This window comes from Lampetra planeri, chromosome 15 (genome assembly GCF_965212315.1).
Source record: "Lampetra planeri chromosome 15, kcLamPlan1.2.h2, whole genome shotgun sequence".
In the NCBI taxonomy this organism is placed as follows: domain Eukaryota; kingdom Metazoa; phylum Chordata; class Hyperoartia; order Petromyzontiformes; family Petromyzontidae; genus Lampetra; species Lampetra planeri.
The window spans coordinates 8,004,444-8,024,160 of NC_136121.1; the positions used below are offsets into that span (position 1 = coordinate 8,004,444).

At 42.8% G+C, this 19,717-nt stretch overlaps 2 protein-coding genes across 2 annotated transcripts in view; one reads left to right on the top strand and one right to left on the bottom strand.

The window, feature by feature from the left end:
• BBS7 (Bardet-Biedl syndrome 7) overlaps window positions 1-6,199 on the bottom strand; it is a 16,780-nt gene extending 10,581 nt beyond the window's left edge. The window contains exons 1-6 of the mRNA XM_078600974.1: window positions 5,848-6,199; window positions 4,058-4,123; window positions 2,388-2,450; window positions 1,480-1,655; window positions 526-712; window positions 268-340 (exon numbers count right to left, since the gene is read on the bottom strand). Coding sequence (XP_078457100.1) covers window positions 268-340; window positions 526-712; window positions 1,480-1,655; window positions 2,388-2,450; window positions 4,058-4,123; window positions 5,848-5,886 — 604 coding nt within the window. The 5' untranslated portion in view covers window positions 5,887-6,199. The remainder of the gene's footprint in view (window positions 1-267; window positions 341-525; window positions 713-1,479; window positions 1,656-2,387; window positions 2,451-4,057; window positions 4,124-5,847) is intronic.
• Window positions 6,200-10,781: 4,582 nt separating this feature from the next.
• The window catches only part of LOC144722677 (serine/threonine-protein kinase DCLK1-like), a 60,559-nt gene continuing 51,623 nt past the window's right edge, over window positions 10,782-19,717 (top strand). Inside the window, exons 1-5 of the mRNA XM_078600978.1 lie at window positions 10,782-11,014; window positions 11,959-12,457; window positions 14,352-14,504; window positions 15,412-15,441; window positions 16,400-16,599. Coding sequence (XP_078457104.1) covers window positions 12,073-12,457; window positions 14,352-14,504; window positions 15,412-15,441; window positions 16,400-16,599 — 768 coding nt within the window. The 5' untranslated portion in view covers window positions 10,782-11,014; window positions 11,959-12,072. The remainder of the gene's footprint in view (window positions 11,015-11,958; window positions 12,458-14,351; window positions 14,505-15,411; window positions 15,442-16,399; window positions 16,600-19,717) is intronic.

A 19,717-nucleotide genomic window follows, 5' to 3' on the forward strand; every position in this document is an offset into this window, starting at 1 on the left:
AACGCCAAGACAACCGGCAGCATCAGTGACACATCAAGTGAGCTCCTTGCCGTGTATCACCACAACAATGCAGATGTTACAGACATTTCAGACGCTGTCTTTCCGACAGACCTGTTCTTCACCTAAGGACGGCTGCTTGCGTTGTGGCCGAAACGTCGTGAGAATTATTTTATCATGTTTTATTTGTATTATTTTATTATTTCCCTTCTACGTGACTTTACCGAAAGAACCAAGAAGATGTTACAGACAGTTTCGCAGGTTTCTTACCTCCATTTCTACCAAACAGGGCGAGCACTGACGGTGAGCCGGGTACCTCCATTTCGTACCGTAAACTTGATTGCTGAAAATCCAAAAAATGGAGCCATGTCAGGGCAGACATCCATCCACACTTGCAGCAGAATGGTCAGATTAGTTTTGAAATATATGGCAAATAACATGACTGCGTGACAAGAGTGGTAAAAAAACACATACAATCCGTGTATAGACTTCATAACTAATGTGTGCGAGGATACATCAGTAGCCAACCTTGAGCACCCGTAGCACACGGTCGTTGCACGCCAGGACAGGCGTGAGGTCCGGCACGCGCTCGGCCGGCAGACAGAGCAGGTCACTGATCTTGTCCGTGGAGAGAAAGTAGTTCTTGTCCTGGCAGTCCCTGTAGTGATTGTAGATATAGCTTCCGCACAGGAAGAGGTCTGCACCGGAGACATACCTGAAGAGAGTGCAATGCATGCCATGAGTTTCCACCTACTAACGGGCTATGGGTTGGTTTTCATTTATTACATTTTATACATCCTTTGCAATTTACCCAACTTAAAACAATTCCACCACACATGGACCACATAGATGGCAGAAAGTTGTGTCAATGTAATTCCAATGCAATGTAATAAAATTTTACATGGTGTGGTAAAATTCAGGAGAAATGTTCATGCTAGGTTAATTTACTTATCACATTGGTGAGCTTAGCAATCTGCACATCAACACACCACAAATATTTTTTTAGATTTGAATCGTAGTAATTGTAATAAACCAGGTTCAACATTCCATGAAGTGTTTTTTTTACAACATTCACTTAATTTATAACTGAAAAACATTTTACAAAATATATTATCAGTGGTTTTTTTGCATGTTCACCACAAGTACGTGTGGTTATTGCAGACATGATTCATTGATAAAGGTTTCTGTTTGGTGTTTAACATCTTAACACCTGTTTTATTGCCAGAATGGGTAAAACTTCTTATTTTTTCATATTTTACAAATATCCACAATTTTATCATGCCATCATTTTAACGAGTACATTGCAAGTATAGACAACAGAAACAATTTCAGTAATTTAAAACAAGCATATCAAAGTCGCTGACAAAATTATCTAAATCTTTTTTTTATTATAACTGAAAGGTGACATCGTAAGAGCAGGGTAAAGTGCTAGTCCAGTGTGCCAGCTGGCAGACACAGTGATGGGGGGTTATTTGTGCTCACATCGATTGGATGCTCTCCGCCATGTTTGTCTCGAAGTTCAGGAACTGTTTTCCCTTCTTGGTGAAGCCGCGCACCTCGGGCCCCGCAGCCACAAACACCTTCTCCTGGGGGGTGCCAGTGGCGCCACCCAGCTCCAGCCGCTGCAGCTTTGGGCCTGGCAGTGTCTTGAACACTGGCTGAAGGGCATCGGATAAAAGAGAACGTTTTTGAGCCACTAAACCTAGAGATTATTCAGGTGAAGCAGAAACAATGCACTCTTCTGCGATAGTAGATTTTTCAGCTTGATGTTGATTATTGTTACCCAAGTGCACAAGGACAAGTCATACAGAAGCATGATTTTGACAGCAAAGACTTCAATGTCATACTTAGCATTCTACTTTCAAATCTTTGTCCACATCCACTTTATGTTTTTAAAATGTTTGCCAGTTATAAATAAAGTGAATGTTATAAAAAAAACTGAATGGAATGCTGAACTATATTTATTACAATTACTAAGATTCTTGAAATCAACCAAACCTCCAGACACTTAATTTCCAAGTTAAATTTAAACGGGGTTGTTGCCCACAGCACCAGACATTACTGTCACAAGCACGAATGCAGTCTCCTTGAAATTACATCGATAACTCAAGGCTTCATGCCATTCCAGTAAAGTACAATCATGTATCCCTTACATATTCCTAAAGACAGCACTTAGAAACAATCGATTTAAATCTGCTTGGGAATGTTGTGGCATTGGGTCATGAGGTTTTCTCAGTATTAATGTGACAATCTGGCTTTAAGATATTGTACTATGAGTTTTCAATTAAATACTAATTGCACAAGTTCGCTTTCAATCAGAAATATATACTAGTTATATGGTCCTGACTCATTTTTATTCATTTTGGTTAAGTATTGGCTTGCCCATGTACCACGACTTCGCCTTTCTTGATGCCAAAGCACGTGAGGACGCCGGTTTGGTCTCCAACAGCAACCTGTAGCAAGGAAATAAAAACTGGCTTTTAGAAAATAATCCTTCAGAAAATAGGTGTAAATTCTGAACAATACTAAGCTTCACCACTCCCTAAGTGGTGTCCACAATGTTTTTCCAGCAAAGGAACATGTGCTTTCAACATTGCATAAGGTTATTTTCACTGCTCATGTGTAAGCATATACAGCTCATTTTCAATCCACTGCTGGGTGAGGGCTTCCTCATGTTGTGCAGGTAGTGGGGGCTATTTGACCATACCTCACCATACTGTCCAGTGTGAGCTACTGAAATTGAGGAGCATAGATGGGAGTATAGAAGTACAGTAGAACAATAGGATTTGTTGCACTTAATTCTCCAGCCTATAACAACCTGCCAAGCAATACCCAGGCTTAAGCCTCTTTAGTTTCAGATAAGTGACCAGATTGGGCAATTCTGGTGATTTGGTCAGAGGCTTCACAGCTCAACACGAATCAAATGCGCACTCAAGCAGGTGCTACTCCAGTATGTATGTCTAAAGCATGCCTTTATATAACATTCTGCAATGTCATAATTGTGCATTGTAGCTATACTACAGCACGCTTTATTTGTCGGCAGTGTAGTTAAGAGAAAAAACCCCGCCTGCGCAAAGTCATGACATTTACGATTGTTGATGCAGTACAACAGCCCAACAGCCCACTCCAAAGGGCCTAAGTTAAACATAGAAATGCAGACCAATATTAGTCATCTGGCAGTCAGTGCCGCAAAATTTTGAGCTATGAATAGTACACAAATTAACAGATGTTTCATTTTAAATAAAAGTACAACACTGCAATTGAGGCTAAGATGCACTATGAATAGTATGCTTTGTGATGGCAGGCGGAAATACGAAATAATCCAATTATGTCCAATGTACAATGCAACGCCTAAACACAATTTGAAGCAAAACCAGGCTTAATAAAGAAGCCAATCGTGTGGTGCAGTGCCAGATCACCATTGAGGACTCTGTGTACCACCAAACAAGGATGATAATACTTGTTAAACCAAGTAAACTGATTAATTTCACGCTGTATAATTCTCAGCCAATTTCAGAGGGTGCTGTTTCTGTCTAGCTTGTCTATTAAACCCCCTTGATGAAATCCATCTTCAAGCTCAGCATATACAGTGAAAGAGTCAAGTTTGTCAATTATAAATGGTTGTAAGTAAATGCACACAGTCGAGTCGAATTATGAGTAATATGTAAGTCCTGGGTAAATTGAGAGGCGGAGATGATTTCACACGTACGCATAAACTTCATTTTTGGCAGCACTACCTGAGATGGCAAGGTGCATTTTAAACAATCAGTATCTTTATTTAGGCTAAATAAATCCGATGAGCTATGAAACTCGTTTTCACAGATGTCCAGTAGTAGGGCTTTGTCAGCAAGGTACATCGGCAAACAATAAAAACAAACTATAAGTGCAAGTTAGAGAAAATGTAAGCAAGTCGCAAAAAATATATCAATATACATAAAGGATAGAAGTACAAATTTTACAAGTACATACATTCCTGCCGCTTTGGCAACACCAAAAGCAAGCTTGGGCAAAGGACGGCAAAGCAACAACAGCAAAAACAAAAAGTCCCAGACCCCCATACCTTCTGCATGGCTCTGCGTCCCGAAGGTGGCAAAAGCTTCATGGTTTTCTGTGATGTTACTCCCACCTACGGTAAAAGTTTCATTTGTTCAAACATGATAGTATTTAAAAATACAAGTAAAGTACACTCTAATAAGCAAACTCCGATACGTTGCTTTGAAATTTGAAACATTGGATGTGCAACTGAGTAGGTAACAAATGGACCTTATGGTGGTTACCCCGGGGTACCATAGTACCCGGCTCTCGCATAATGTCCGTGATGCAGTCATCTTTAGTCTCTGTTGATGGTCGGCGATGTGGCAATCGACTCGTATCGACGAGCTGTACACGATGCACTTTGGTGCTTGGGATTTCGGCGTAATCGTCATCGCTGCGTTTCGACATCGCGGAGTGGCACTGATTTTGGATTGGTACCCCAGTCGTGGAGTTAAGTACACCCCTGGAAAAAAGAGTGTCCCAGAAATAAAATATTTAATTGCCTCGGCCATTTAGTATTATTTGGTCACCCCGGGGTACCGCCATAAGGATCAATTGTTGTTGTAGGCAGCACTTGATCACAACATCATCTTCGGGTTAGAGTGGCTACTGTTGCATCTAATTATGTTAATCATATTCTTGGTTCTTTCTGTAAAGTCACGTAGAAGGGATAATTTAATTGGTTTATTTATTATTATTTTATTATTTCCATTCTACATGATTTTACCGAAAGAACCAAGAATATGAATCCCTGCAGTCACGAAAGCTTTAAATCGAAATTTATGTTAATCATCTCTAAAGTCCTTAAGTTATACCAGCTCACACTGCCTCCACCCTAAGAAGACATGGGCAGCCCTCCAGCAATAAACAGGCAGCTTACTGCTTAACATAGAATACAGATTACTTACTGTAAGGTATTGGTGCAAAGACTTCTAAATAAATTAACCTTGCCATATGGTGCGTAGTGCATGCCGTGTTTTAAATGTCTACCAAAATACCAAACTTACATTTGGGTGATTAATGTCTGGCTCAAATTTACAAAATAAGAAAATATTGTTTTATTACAGTGTCTTCCAAGTCCTTCTCAATGAGAATGTATATCAGTAGCCTCCCACATGGTTTTATATCACGGTGTTAATTAAATACGACATGCATTTATGCATGGAATGGCACTGATTGTCCATAAAATAACACCGTGTGTGGTAAATATTTCCTTTAATCAGGTGAAAGTTTGTTGAGAGAAAAACACATTTTTTTGCAGAAGTGACCTGTGCAGCGAAGAACAGTTAAATAGTGGGCATCAATGTTCTGTCCATTTATTTATAATACAAAGACGTTTCTGGTTTACAATTATGGAACGTGTACGGATCTGTATCTATGTATGTTTAGTGTAAACATTGCTTCCTTTAATGTGTTCTTACAATTGTGTTGTTCATTTTACTCGGCTTAAATGACCCGTTATTACATTCTTGTTATGGGCTACTTCATATATTCCCACCACTGATCTAAAGGAATCACTTAATGCAAATTGACGAGCATGTACAGCAGTTAAATAGTGAAAGGTCTCCCTTGCAAAATTGATTTGTCTCAATGCTGATGGTTCTGATTCATTATGCTGATGGTTATTCAAAACAGATGACGATTTATAAAAACTCTTAAGTGATTGACGTTTGCGACTGACGACGATGCTAATGAAGAATACCTCTTAATTGAATGACAGTGAAGTATTATTACAATTATAATTCATTGTAATCTGTAACTATTGTTTTTAAATGTAATCACTGATGATGGTTATGATGTTGACCGAACACTCACTTGCAGGTAGTCCACGCGGCTGAGATTAAGTTCCATCATCTTTACGCTTGGAGTCTTTATAAACAAAGTCAACAATTAAATGTTGCAATATCAACAAATATAAACTCTACGAACAATAACAGGGTCAGGCGAGCCTAGGCCTACAGTTTCAAACACGGCGCGTTGCAGCTCGCGGTACGTCCGCAGCTGCGTCAAGGCGAGCCGCACGAAAACACAACGATCTCCCGCTTTATCTTGCTATTGTAGTCATTGTTAAGTTATTTGTTTGTTGTTATTGTTGGCGATAAATGCCGAGCCGCTCATAACGGGGAGGCTTAGCGCGCCCGTTGCCATGGCGATGTCGTGCGGTGCCCGGGCGACCGCTCTCCATTGGCCCAGACGCGGGCACGTGACCGCAGGCGTGGCCATGGGTCGGCGCGCACGTGGCTTTACTGTAATGACGTCATCCATTCATTCATCCCTCTGAAGATTTATTCAATCAGCCATTCTCTAGCCACTGTTAGGTGATAACCACGCTTGTTTAGAACAACACCTACCCCCCCCGTAGTAATGACAACGGTGAGTAATGCATTTTAATTTTTTTTATTATAAAACGCCGAGATGGGTCGCAAGACACGACAGGATTTCAGGACGGGTCCCTGGATTGCGATGTTTGGGCAATTATCTTCTTTAAATAATAATAATTACAGATTACATGTGTATATATCGCCTTTCGCAAAATCTCAAGGCCATTTATATCAATGACAATGGGTGTGGGGATGAGAAATAAGTGGCTGAGTTATAACAGAAAATGCCTTCTGGTTTGCGTTTTTTTCCTATCGCAGAAACAAACGTGATCGACGTTTTGGGCAATATCCCATGTCACACAGTGGACGCTAGAATGCTGCACATTCAGTATCTGGTTCCATCCATTTGGTTATTTTAAAATATAAAGTGTATTTGTAACGCAGTGGATCGCATACGTAGTGTTATTTCTATAAAAGCTGTGTTAATGTTTTTTTAAACCATGACAATTTACAATACTGGTGATTGCAGTCGAGTAATAAACCTGATGTGCAATCGAAGCCACGATGTCGCGCAGTGGACTGGGAGATCAGAGAGAGGGGAGACGACGAGAGGAAGCAATGAGATGGGGTGCAAGAGAGAGTGAGAGGGGCTGGCGGAGAGCAGCAGGGATGAGGAGTGAACATTCAGACCGAGAAGAGGGGACAAGGACATAGGACGGTAAAACAGAAGAGAGACGGAGGGGGGGGTGAAAGCGCATAGGGGAGACAAAGAATGAGAGATTGGGGAACAGGGAGAGAGAAGGGGACGGCGACAGCGAGTGAGGAGTGATTGCGCAGTGCAGAGGGATTCAGGAGAGATCGTGTCAAGACAGAGATGAGACGAGAGGACAGCGGAGGGAGAGGATGGAGATGATAGAGACGGGGAAAGCGGCATGATAGATACAAGGAGAGCTAGCGGGCAATCAAGAGACAATGAGGGCGAGTGGGGGGCCGCTGCCCCACGGGACCCGCATCGCTGCCCACGCCGCAGCTGCGTGAGCTCTGCCGGCCCCTGCCCCCCCCCCCTGGCCCCCCACCCACCCACCCCCGCCCCCCCCCTGCACCCCCCCCTGCACCCCCCCCCTGCACCCCCCCCCCTGCACGGCGCAGCTGGCACCGCCGCACACCACCAGAGCACACCCACGGGGCTCACAGCCAGTGATTACGACTGTCCTCCAACTCTTATAACCCCTTACTCTTAGGTTCTTTCGGTAAAGTCACGTAGGTAAAATAATAATGAAATAACATTAATACTAAAATAAATTTTTTATAAATAAAAATAAATAAAATAAATCACGACGTTTCGGAAGCAACACAAGCCTCCGTCATCAGGTGTAGCTGCTCCAGTAAAATTACTGTCGCGTGTTATAACGCCATAACAACACCTGGGTCCACGGCCTCCTGCCAGCAAGCCTTTGACAATTTATACGCCCCCAATGTGCACCTAGGTTGGCACAAGCGCTGTGGTTTACGTCGCCGTCGTATTGATGGATGGTGGCTGTTGTTTAGTACTTGTAGACATTCGTGTATTGTCTTCAAATCTAGTTTATCTCGAATCGTATGCGGCCTTTGAGGACGTTAACTTGAAATTCTGCCTGGCCGACCTTGTCAACAACTGGGAAGCTACACGGAGTGGGTGAGCCGGTCAGATGTGGCTCTGCCGTGGATGGATTCTTGCAAGGGGCCGTAATTATAATATATATTGGGGGGTCACATCCACAATATTCAAATATGCTCAAAAAATGTCCCCCCCCCCAATATATTGCTATCAAAAATATTTAAAAGTAATTATTTCTATGCTATGTAGATAAAAACAACAATTTGCTAAACCTTGGCCACAATATCTGGACTTGTCTTCATATAACAATGCAAAGATTTCTGTTTATATGATTGTGGTTATGGTTGTACTTTATTAATCACTAATCTCTGCCATTAGATATAATGAAACAAAAGGTAAAAAAGAAAAAAACAGAGCAATGTAATACAATACACTATTAGACATTATTGTAAAAAAAAAGTCCATCCCATGTGTTAGTGAAATAAAATAAAGTATTTTTTTTATAATAAAATAATAAACAACAAAGAACCACTAATGTAGACTGTAGCCTGTTTATTAAGCTGGGTGAGTGTACTGGCATTCTATAATGTAGACTGTAGCCTGGTTATTAAGCTGGGTGAGTGTACTGGCAGTCTATAATGTAGACTGTAGCCTGGTTATTAAGCTGGGTGAGTGTACTGGCAGTCTATAATGTAGACTGTAGCCTGGTTATTAAGCTGGGTGAGTGTACTGGCAGTCTATAATGTAGACTGTAGCCTGGTTATTAAGCTGAGTGAGTGTACTGGCAGTCTATAATGTAGACTGTAGCCTGGTTATTAAGCTGAGTGAGTGTACTGGCAGTCTATAAGTAGACTGTAGCCTGGTTATTAAGCTGAGTGAGTGTACTGGCAGTCTATAATGTAGTTGTAGCCTGGTTATTAAGCTGGGTGAGTGTATTGACAGTCTATAATGTAGATTGTAGCCTGGTTATTAATCTGGGTGAGTGTACTGGCAGTCTATAATGTAGACTGTAGCCTGGTTATTCAACTGAGTGAGTGTACTGCCAGTCTATAATGTAGACTGTAGCCTGATTATTGAGCTGGCTGAGTGTACTGGCAGTCTATAATGTAGACTGTAGCCTGGTTATTAACCTGAGTGTACTGGCAGTCTATAATGTAGACTGTAGTCTGGTTATTAACCTGAGTGTACTGGCAGTCTATAATGTAGACTGTAGCCTGGTTAAGCTGAGTGAGTGTACTGACAGTCTATAATGTAGACTGTAGCCTGGTTATTAAGCTGAGTGAGTGTACTGACAGTCTGAGTGAGTGTACTGACAGTCTATAATGTAGACTGTAGCCTGGTTATTCAACTGAGTGAGTGTACTGCCAGTCTATAATGTAGACTGTAGCCTGATTATTGAGCTGGCTGAGTGTGCTGGCAGTCTATAATGTAGACTGTAGCCTGGTTATTAACCTGAGTGTACTGGCAGTCTATAATGTAGACTGTAGTCTGGTTATTAACCTGAGTGTACTGGCAGTCTATAATATAGACTGTAGCCTGGTTATTAAGCTGAGTGAGTGTACTGACAGTCTATAATGTAGACTGTAGCCTGGTTATTAACCTGAGTGTACTGGCAGTCTATAATGTAGACTGTAGCCTGGTTATTGAGCTGGCTGAGTGTACTGGCAGTCTATAATGTAGACTGTAGTCTGGTTATTAACCTGAGTGTACTGGCAGTCTATAATGTAGACTGTAGCCTGGTTATTGTTGGGCGGGATACACGGCCGGGGTGGTGGGGGGGGGGTGTGAGGTGTGACGTCAGCACGCACGACCGGGCTCAACGTTGCGGGATGCGTGTGACGTCATCACGCAGGCGTGCGCGGTGACATCACCGCTGCGCGCTCGCCCGCCTGCGCGCCAGCCAGCCAGCCAGTCGGCAAAACTTTTTGTTGTCATATACTGTCGTATACTCTTTGTTTCTTTCGGTAAAGTCACGAAACGAAAGAATATACTACATTATTTCTAACTACGCGACTTTACCGAAAAACCAAAGAGTATGGGTTCCTGCAGTCACGAAAGCTTCAAATCTAGATTCTGCAGTATGATTAATTAACCCACTGCTGGACGACTGTCACGTCGTGTATGGCTCCTAGAGGTCATTAGACGACACCTCACCTTGCTGCTGCCCGAAGGAGCGGAGCATACACGTCGATGGATGAATAGAAGTTCAGTACAACGATGGATTTCTCTGCCTACGTGTGCACGCGTCGTTGTCGCAACATGAACTTTGTGCTTCGTGATGAGCTTTAGTGGTGCGGCACCACGGACCGCACATGCCCGCCCAGCAGATTGTGCAGAAGACGCATGGACATCAGGGGAGCCGCGCCCAGGCACGAAGCACCATCACCCCCATCCATAGAGACCCCCTGCGGCTCGGCATCTCATCTCATCCCCATCTGCAGCAGTAGCAGCATCATCAGCAGAAGCAGCAGCAGCCTGCACTGCGCTCTGCGTCATTTTTTTTGTTTGTTTCTTTCTTTCTTTAAACAACAACAAAATCCATCGTGACCTTGCCGCTTATTTTCTATTGCTCTATCACCGATTATAACCATCATCATCTTACACAGACGCGCAGTATACATCACTCTGCTGTGTGTATGTGTGCTGTGTGTGTGTGTACGCCTGTGTTTAATGGTGATTACTGGTGGATGCTGTTGAAACGCGGTTAGAATTGCATCTCCCTCCTTTCGTCGTCTTCATCATCATCACCCTCCTCGTCGTATTCCCCCAGCGGAGGTTTGTGTTGCACGCTCGCGTCCTCCCCCTTCTCTCGTCTCTCTCTCTCTCACAGAGCCATTGTGTTGCATGGGAGGCAGAGAGAGAGGAGGGAGGAGAGGAGACGTAGAGAAGAGAATAGAGAGAGAGAGGGCTGGGTTGGTGTAAGAGAAGAGAGAGAGAGCTGGGTGGATGAATGCTCTCTCCATGTCCTCGTGCGTGGCTTGCAGGGAGCAGAAGGAGCGAAGACTTCGCAGCTGAGACGATCACGGACGGCCTCCTGCCGCCAGCATCGCCGTGCACATCTTAGGTGAGTGTGCATGCCACCCCCCCCCCTCTCTTCAATCATTCAATTGTTGTGTGTGCGTTATTACATACTGTGATATATTATTATATTTGTTTAACTGTGCACACTGTCCTTCATTTAACTGAGAACCCATGACAGAGTAAACGTGGTTTTTTTCCCATATAAAATATTTGGCGTATGTCACATTGGACACTATACAGTATTCGTGTGGTATTGTTTTATGATTCAACGATCCATATAGGATCCGCGTTTGAGGCAATTTCGTTGCTCCATCTCCTCGGTGGTCATTAAGAGTGGCGACGGCTTGAGGAGGTTTTCATCCAGCAGTGTATTTATCATGGCTAACGGTGACGTTTTACACTAAATCATAAATCAGAGTTTTAATTTCAGCTGGAGCTGTCCGGAGCTGAGCTCTGGAAAATACCACTCCCTCCCCCACCATTTCTGCTGTCAGGGGGGGAGGTGTCCATGAAAATATAATGCCAGGTATAAATAATAATTGAATACACACTTATATGACAGCATATATTTTCTCTTCATTTTGTGAAATACATGGGTTGTAATAATTCATTTATTAACATTTCTTCTCACATGGTGTTTTATTTTTAATACAATACATTAATTCCAATGAAATCAATTATTGACATGCCATCCATTTTTGTGTCATGTCAGTGGCCTGTATTATAATGAACGGTTCTTTATTTAAAATTCATACATAATACAATTAATGTAGTGATTTGGCTGAGCAGTGTGCTCTTTAGTGATACTGCAACATTTGCACGTTACTATACGGAACATCATATAGTGTTTCCTGTACTCTGTGCATTGTTGATGTCCTCCATCTCAACGGTATTTGGGTCATTTGGCTCTTTTAAACATCGATTGTCAATGATAATAATTGATGCACTGATTCCACAGCGTTCAAATTCCACATTGTCTCCATGCAGTGTCTTGTAGGCGAACGCTCAACGTCGTCTCGTAGGAGAGAAAGGAAGGAGGGAAGAAGACGTAACGAGGGGAAGCCGGCCGGTTGGGCCCGGCGAGCACAAAAGCGAGCGACCATGTCCCACACGTACGACCGCGACCTGGAGTTCGAGCACTTTGCCGAGCGCGATAAGGGCCGCCGCCACTCCCGTGGCTCTCGTGGCCTCAACGGGCTCCCAAGCCCCGCGCACAGCGCGCACTGCAGCTTCTACCGCACGCGTACGCTGCGCACACTCAGCACCGAGAAGAAGGCCAAGAAGGTGCGCTTCTACCGCAACGGTGACCGATACTTCCGTGGCATCGTCTACGCGGTGTCGCCGGACCGCTTCCGCTCGTTCGACGCGCTGCTCGAGGACCTGACGCGCACGCTCACGGACAATGTGAACCTGCCGCAGGGCGTGCGTGCCATCTACACGTGCGACGGCAGCCGCCGCATGCTCACACTGGATGAGCTGGTGGAAGGTAAAGCTCCGCCGCCTGACACTCTTGCCAAGCCACGACCCCTCTGCGAGGTTTCACCGGCGTTTGTTTCAAGAGTTAAAATATATATTTTTAAATGTATATACATGTAGGCCATGTTGATGAACCTCGAGTAATGAAAGCAGTGCGTGTGAAGGTGCTGGGAAAATTGTTTCGGGGAACTGTGGAAGATGGTGCCTGCTTGGGGAGGCCTTCATCCAGCGTCATGGCTGATTCTGAGTTGGGTTTGAGTGGCTCCTTTTGAGGATTGTGATTTGTTAATTCTATCTTTCGTCAAAGGTACATCCAATTTCTTGATCGAAATGAGGATGTTTTGTATAACGAATATACAAGGATTGAACTGATATTATTATCTGTACTATGGTTTTGTCTGTTGGCAAATTTTATTTGCCATAGCAGCACATGTTAGAGAATGTGTCTTTAACAGCCACTTCGACGAGGGAATTTAGCACCCTGTTTTAAAATATACTCAAATTTTGTAACCACAAACTTGTGCATCTGTAGTAAGCACCACCTTCACATATACATGTATATCAGTATATTTTAGGTACTGAATATATTGTATGTGTGACACATTGATCTCTTGAAAAAGCATCAATCACATACCACGACTGCATGGTGGCAATACTCTAAATGCAGTCTTCGAGACACCTAGAAACTGTTATTAACAGTGGACCGCAATAACACGGGTGAATATATCTATAATCGTAGATAAATGATTCGCCTATATCCAAATAATATTGAACACATCCAATTTCTGTGGATCTTGGAAGATAAACTGAGCTAAGCTTGATTCGTACACTATGGCTTTCCAGGTGTTGAAGTTGTGGGGCTGCACAATAGCCATGAGATGGTAGCGCTGTATGTCACCCCCTAACATGCTTGAGTGTCCTCCAGGTTCTTTGTTTTTCCTCCCACATGCCAAATGCACATAAATGTTACTGGCCAAACATCCCAATGCAGGACCGTCCTACAAAATGCAATTTGATATTGAGTGAGGCTTTTTAAGCTAATTGTTATGATTTCAATCAGTCTCAGGCCCCAGGCAGAGTGTAGTGGTCCTCACAATTAATTGTCAGGAAACCCTCACGCCATGACGAATGCAGGCTGATATTATAATGTCTAAAATCTGCCTGCATCATGTGCCTCCAGGTCAACCTCGGCCTGCCCTTGGGTTGCGTCCAATCCCGAGGAAGGTCAACAAATAACCTTTTGCAAATTGATGTGGTCAACTACAAATTATTAAAACATCCCAATTTTTTTTGGGTATTGTGGGTAAAATTCTAGTTCAGTTCCCACGATTTAGCAACGTTATCATCACTACTTAACAAAACTGTCACCACCGTTCACAAGCACTTCAAATGCTGGCGTGGGTGGTGACAGGTTTCATGTATTTTTGGCAAGGATTTTGGAACATTTCATGCTGCATTCTCTCCTTTGAATGCTATTCGCTTTGGGGCTCTCAAATCTGGTGACATTTACTTGCATATATATGTAATAAGTATCCACAATGCCAAATAACAGACAGTAATACTTGTGATTCCATAGCAAGGACCAGTAATGCACACTTAAAAACGTTATCATAAATCCCGCAAGATTTTACACTTTCAAAGAAAACTCCCCTTTGAAATGAAATATAAGCATTATTTAGCATTCGAGGATGATGATGACACCTATGGGGCAGATTGATATACCACCTCAATATCCTAGAATTTTGTGAGATATTATGGAACACCCTGTCATATTGTGGAACACTGTCATATTGTGGAATGTTAAATCATATTGCGGAACGTCATGTATCCTTCTGTCAAACTGTGGAACATTGGATAATATTGTGGAGCATATCTGTGTGTGGTGTGTGATTCACACTCGGCAGGCGAGAGCTACGTGTGTGCCTCCAATGAGCCGTACCGCCGGCTGGATTACACCAAGACGCTAAATCCTAATTGGTCGGTGAACATCAAGTCCTCGGGTGGGAAGGCACAGAGTGCGGCGGGCTCCAGCCGGCAAGCTGTGGCAGGTGTCTCCAGTAAGTCAGCTGCTCATAATACACATAACAGGTGGCTGGCTTGTGGTTTCTTAGGGCTGGAATTCAATGTTATTTCTGGTTAAAAATGCATCACTTTTTAATGTCATAATCTTCATTGCAGTGGACAGCCACAAATGGTGAGGAGAGGCCGTTAGTAGAGGTTGCACTTCTCTCTCTGCTTAACTATCCTTGCCTGTAACATTTTGCAATGTTGCTCCCTGAGGTGGCTGGATGGCTCAAGGGTGGGAGCACTGAGTCAGCATGGCTGCAAGCCGAGCTTCGCATCTTAGTTTCAGCCACCCCATGATTTAAAGTAGTTTTCAACTGCAGTGAGTTTATTTTCTCGTCCCGGTCACAAATAACTACAAAAATGCATGGCATTCATTTTAGTTTTTCACTTCATTTGGATAATTTTCAGTTTCGAATTTAATCAAATGAGTTTTACTAATGTGCAAAAAACGTTTAATGTATGGGTACATGTGGGAAAATACGCCCCCTAGTGTGTGGATAGCAAAGGTTACTTTCATAAGCAGTCCAGGACTATGAAATCGCCTTCTGTGGGACATTTTCTAACACACAGGGTGATGCACTGCTCTGATATCGTTTTCAATGGACACTTGGTCTCATGACATGATGCGGATAGTACAATTGGAATACAAAAAGGACAAAAAAGCCCCCCCCCCCCCCCTGAGTAGGCTTCCCAGCCTTGGTTGAGCATGTGTGACACCAAATTGGGAGCATTTCCCTTTGCCTCATCCTTCCTACGCACCTGGTTATCAAGCCTTGGAAAACATACCTGCTTCTCTGCTGCATGGCATGCAGACTTATGCTCCTCCGCGACTGCTTGCTGGCATTTTGTTGCAATCCTTGAAGACCTCCTTTTTTGTTTGTTTGAATGCTATTTCAGATCCAATTGATGCCCACATTGATTTTTTTGGTAAGTATTGTTCTAAGTTTGAGCACCTTTGCAGCAAGTTAACATTCTGTAGAGACATGTATGTGTGTTTTTCTGGAGGTAGCTGTTATTTGGTATTTTGGGGCTGTCATTGAATGTTATTTCTGGTAAAAATTTCACTTTTTAATATCATAATCTGCATTTCAATGGACTACATAAAATGTTAATATTCTCAGATTTCTTTTCTCAACTTGAGTTTCTCTATAGCATTGGACATCTTTCCACCATAACCAGTCAAATGTACATTTCGTAAATTTTGCACGCATCTGTTCTTGTAAAACTGAAACCTGCACACTGATAGGGCATGACGACCTGAGATAGATAAATGTTGGTCTCATGTTCTGTACGAAGAAGTTTACAACAATCTTTGCAAAGCTGATAATATTGTCATGTTCAATATATGCAACCCTCATTACTGTACATGAAAACATGGCATTCATGAGAATATGAGAATAGCCATGAATTTGAAGATGTTTTTTTCTGATTTGATAATAATTGTAATTATTGACACTAAAACAAGGCATGGCAGCACTGCCCATCTCATTATTCGATTGTCACATTTTGGGGTGAGCGTTGATTCAAGAATTGATTATTTGTTGGCATTTTGGTGCTTGTAGTATCTGTAGTGGCAGCAGATTCACTTAAACCAATTACATGCAACATATACTATATATGCATTCTTATACATACTATTTATTTAATTTATTGTGAATGTAATACTCACTTTTAATCGCTGTATCTTTGCATAAAAAGAATACACTTGTTACACTAATACGTTTTTGAGTATTCAATACCACGCTTTTAAAAATACAATTTGATTATGAAAACATTGACATTCTAGCTCTTACAAAATTTTGGTTTAAAAAGATGCAAAGTAGCACATTTTTTATCTGACCAAACGAAACAATGACAAAAACCACAATAATTCTCAAATACACAGGTGGCTCGGAGTCACGTGATTTCATCCGGCCCAAGCTGGTGACCGTGATCCGGAGTGGTGTGAAGCCACGCAAGGCCGTACGCATCCTGCTCAACAAGAAGACTGCACACTCCTTCGATCAGGTGCTCACGGACATCACGGACGCCATCAAGCTGGATTCGGGAGTGGTCAAGCGACTCTACACACTTGACGGCAAGCAGGTGAGTGTGGAGTGGGCGATGGCCTCACTGCCATGTGGGCTTCGCTCGCACGCGCAACCCACGGTTCGCTACGTACGGCACGAAAGAAAGTTCAACATACGAATGTACATGCGAAGTGGACTGTGCCGTTTCCAACTTCTGTAAGGCCTGTGGGATGGTCTGAGCATTTGGCATGTGGACATCCGTGAAACTACTGAACATCTGCGAAAACGACTGGATGTCTGTGAAAAAGAGCTTTATAGCTCATCATATTTATCCAGTATAAGTAAAGATTCTGATGTACCAAACACTCCCTAAAGAAAGGGTGTCATGGATAAATAAAGTGTAGATTTCTTGGGTAAATAAAGGAACATTATTATTGGTTTACACTGGATGCTATAGTGAGGTAAATTAATTGCCCTCCATCAGTTTTAAATTCCACTGCTCAGCTGGAAGCCACCGTTCAGCTGGAGGTATAATCTATGCCGGTGGAAAACGTGCAGCGTATTCAGTCAATTGTTGATTTTGAGAACCATGTAAAGCCCACTGAGACAAGAAGACTAATTTTAATAAAGACTTTGGGTAGCTGGAACCCGGTACACTATGGCCCTGGTTGCTGGGCACAAAGGGCATTGATGGTGCATTAGCTTTAAAGGGGGATATGGCACTAGTGTTTTGTCGAAGGCATGTATCCTCATAACTCCAATGTTCTATTTAAATTTGACGCATATAGGAATTTTTTTTTGGCTGCGCTGGTGTTTGCTGCACTGTCATTTCTCTCACGAACCACCACTCTTAACAATAAATGTCCAATATGACACCATGGGATATATTTTGGAAAGCTCTGCAGCGGATTTACCACAAGGATATAACATTTCACTGGCCTGGATCATGGTGACTCACGGGAAACAATAGGTTGCAGCCACCACTCGTTCCGCATCTTACAATGTGCATATCAAGTCTTCATTAACAACGCTTCTTTAAATATTTCATGAGGCTTTGGAAGCCTCCTCCATATCAAGGGCAGTTCCACAAGAGGCATTGTATTTCTAATTTGTCTGCTGTCAAGGGCACTCCTAGCTGATCGTAATGGAGCACAGCATTTGTTATTAGACAGTTCAGGACAGCTGAATGCGTGGTGTGCAGGACAGTGTATGTATGTTGAACTTCTTTCGTACCGTACGTAGCCAACTCTGCTAATTGGAGGTATGGGGAGGGGGGATAACAAAATAAAAACAAAGACAACAAACTAAACACAAAAGTGGCATATCTGCGTGCAGACGGTGGAACTGCACCAGGGTGCTCAGTCCATAGGGGCCCAGGTACTGGATTATGATTAGGGGGGTAATGGGACAGGGGGGGCCCCCATTTCATTCCTTGCACCAAGGGCCCAAGTCAACCATGCTATGCCACTGGCACAGAGTCTGTTTTGAGTACAATTTAGGCAGCTGAGTCAGGTGATGAAAACAAAAGGGCTTGCTTTGGCAGTGGTGTGGAAGAACAAAACAAAATTATTAATTGTCATTAATGGCAATATGAATATGTAAAATATGCTGACATTTAGGTAAGCGGCCCTCCTTCAGAGCAGACATATGGCAGATTAGCTGTGAAGAAGCATAATGAAATGTCTTATAACAGAAACACATAACAAGCTGTTGTATGTGATGGCATTTCTTCAGAGCAGAAAGAAGACATTACCCAAATAATTATCGTCTCTATTTCTGTCATGTTTATATCACCAGGGAGTATTCATGATGAAGGTGGTGAGTTAATTTGCGTCAGATATTGATTTGTTTATAACTGTTAAAATATTCTTCCGCAATAACATGATTGGCATTACAATATAATTGTTGAGCTTTCCTTCAGCTCATCTCATTGACTTGGACCCAGATTAGCACAGCTCAAGACGGCAATCACATTTGCACGATGTGATCGCAAAGCTCTGACGTGATTGGCGGTACGTCTGCTGCACGTGTCATATTGGCGATCCAGTTCACTCTCGCAAAGGAGAATATTCTGCTTTCCTGATTTCTCACCCGGTTAAACAAAATAACCTTGACATTTCATAAAGCTGCATGGTGTCCTGCAGAGCGACCAACAACCTTCCTGCTCATGAGGCTCATCTGAAGGTTATGATGGTCATTTACAGGGGCGGCAGGAGCAGTCGTTGGTGATACAGAGTCTTTCTTCTTAACATTTCCTCTCATTAGCACGACCTCTGGGGTGGCGTTGGTGGTATCTTATTCATGCTTTGCATGAATGCATGTACAGCATGTTCATTTTGTATTGTTACACTGACTCATGCCTGAAAATCCTCACATTTTCAGCAGTAGGCTACTGATTGTCAAGCCATTTCAAAGCGTACTCTTTTTCAAAAGCAAAATGTGTGTACATTTATTATCCTCCAAAAATGATTTTAAAAGTCCATTTATGAGCTTGGTCTGTAGTACATTGATGGAAAATCTGTAGCGCAATGAAGTCCTTGGAGAGATATCCACTTGGTTTCACTGTGTAATTGGTGTGAGGGCTTGTATTTATTAATTAACTAATAAAAGGTGCGAATGTTTGGAAATAACTCATGGCACCGCTGTGAAATCTCACCACTGAAAGAAAAAACATTTTAAAAAATCACTCCCTGGGTGTGTTCGCACCCCAGTGTTGTGAATGACACTTGAAGGTCGACGTTTCAGAAAGCTTCTCTTTGGGTTGCCTCATCGATCGAGCACAGACATAAATGGCAATGGGTCGTGGAGCTCTTGTACAAGATAAGGATTACCCTTGAAAAGCCTGCCAATTGGCCTAAAGATCCATTTTTGAAGAAGAGGATTAAAATTGCTAAATTATTAGCACGTACGGACTGGCTCTACCAGCAGCCACTTGCTTTTTAACAAATCTCGCACAAAGGGGTCAGGTGATGTATGGACAGTGTGCCCTGCTGCCTTTTGTCTATATCGGTTGCGCTTGGGGCAAGCCTCAAGGGATATATTGAAGGCCAAATTGGAAATTGGAGGGCATTTTCTGGTGAAAAGGGAGCACACGTCCCTCGCTGTCACAGTCCCATGCTACTTCTGACCTCTCACCCTGAACGCTTAACCCTGCCTTTCACACTTTCTCGCCTTTTAAACTATTCACCTTTGTA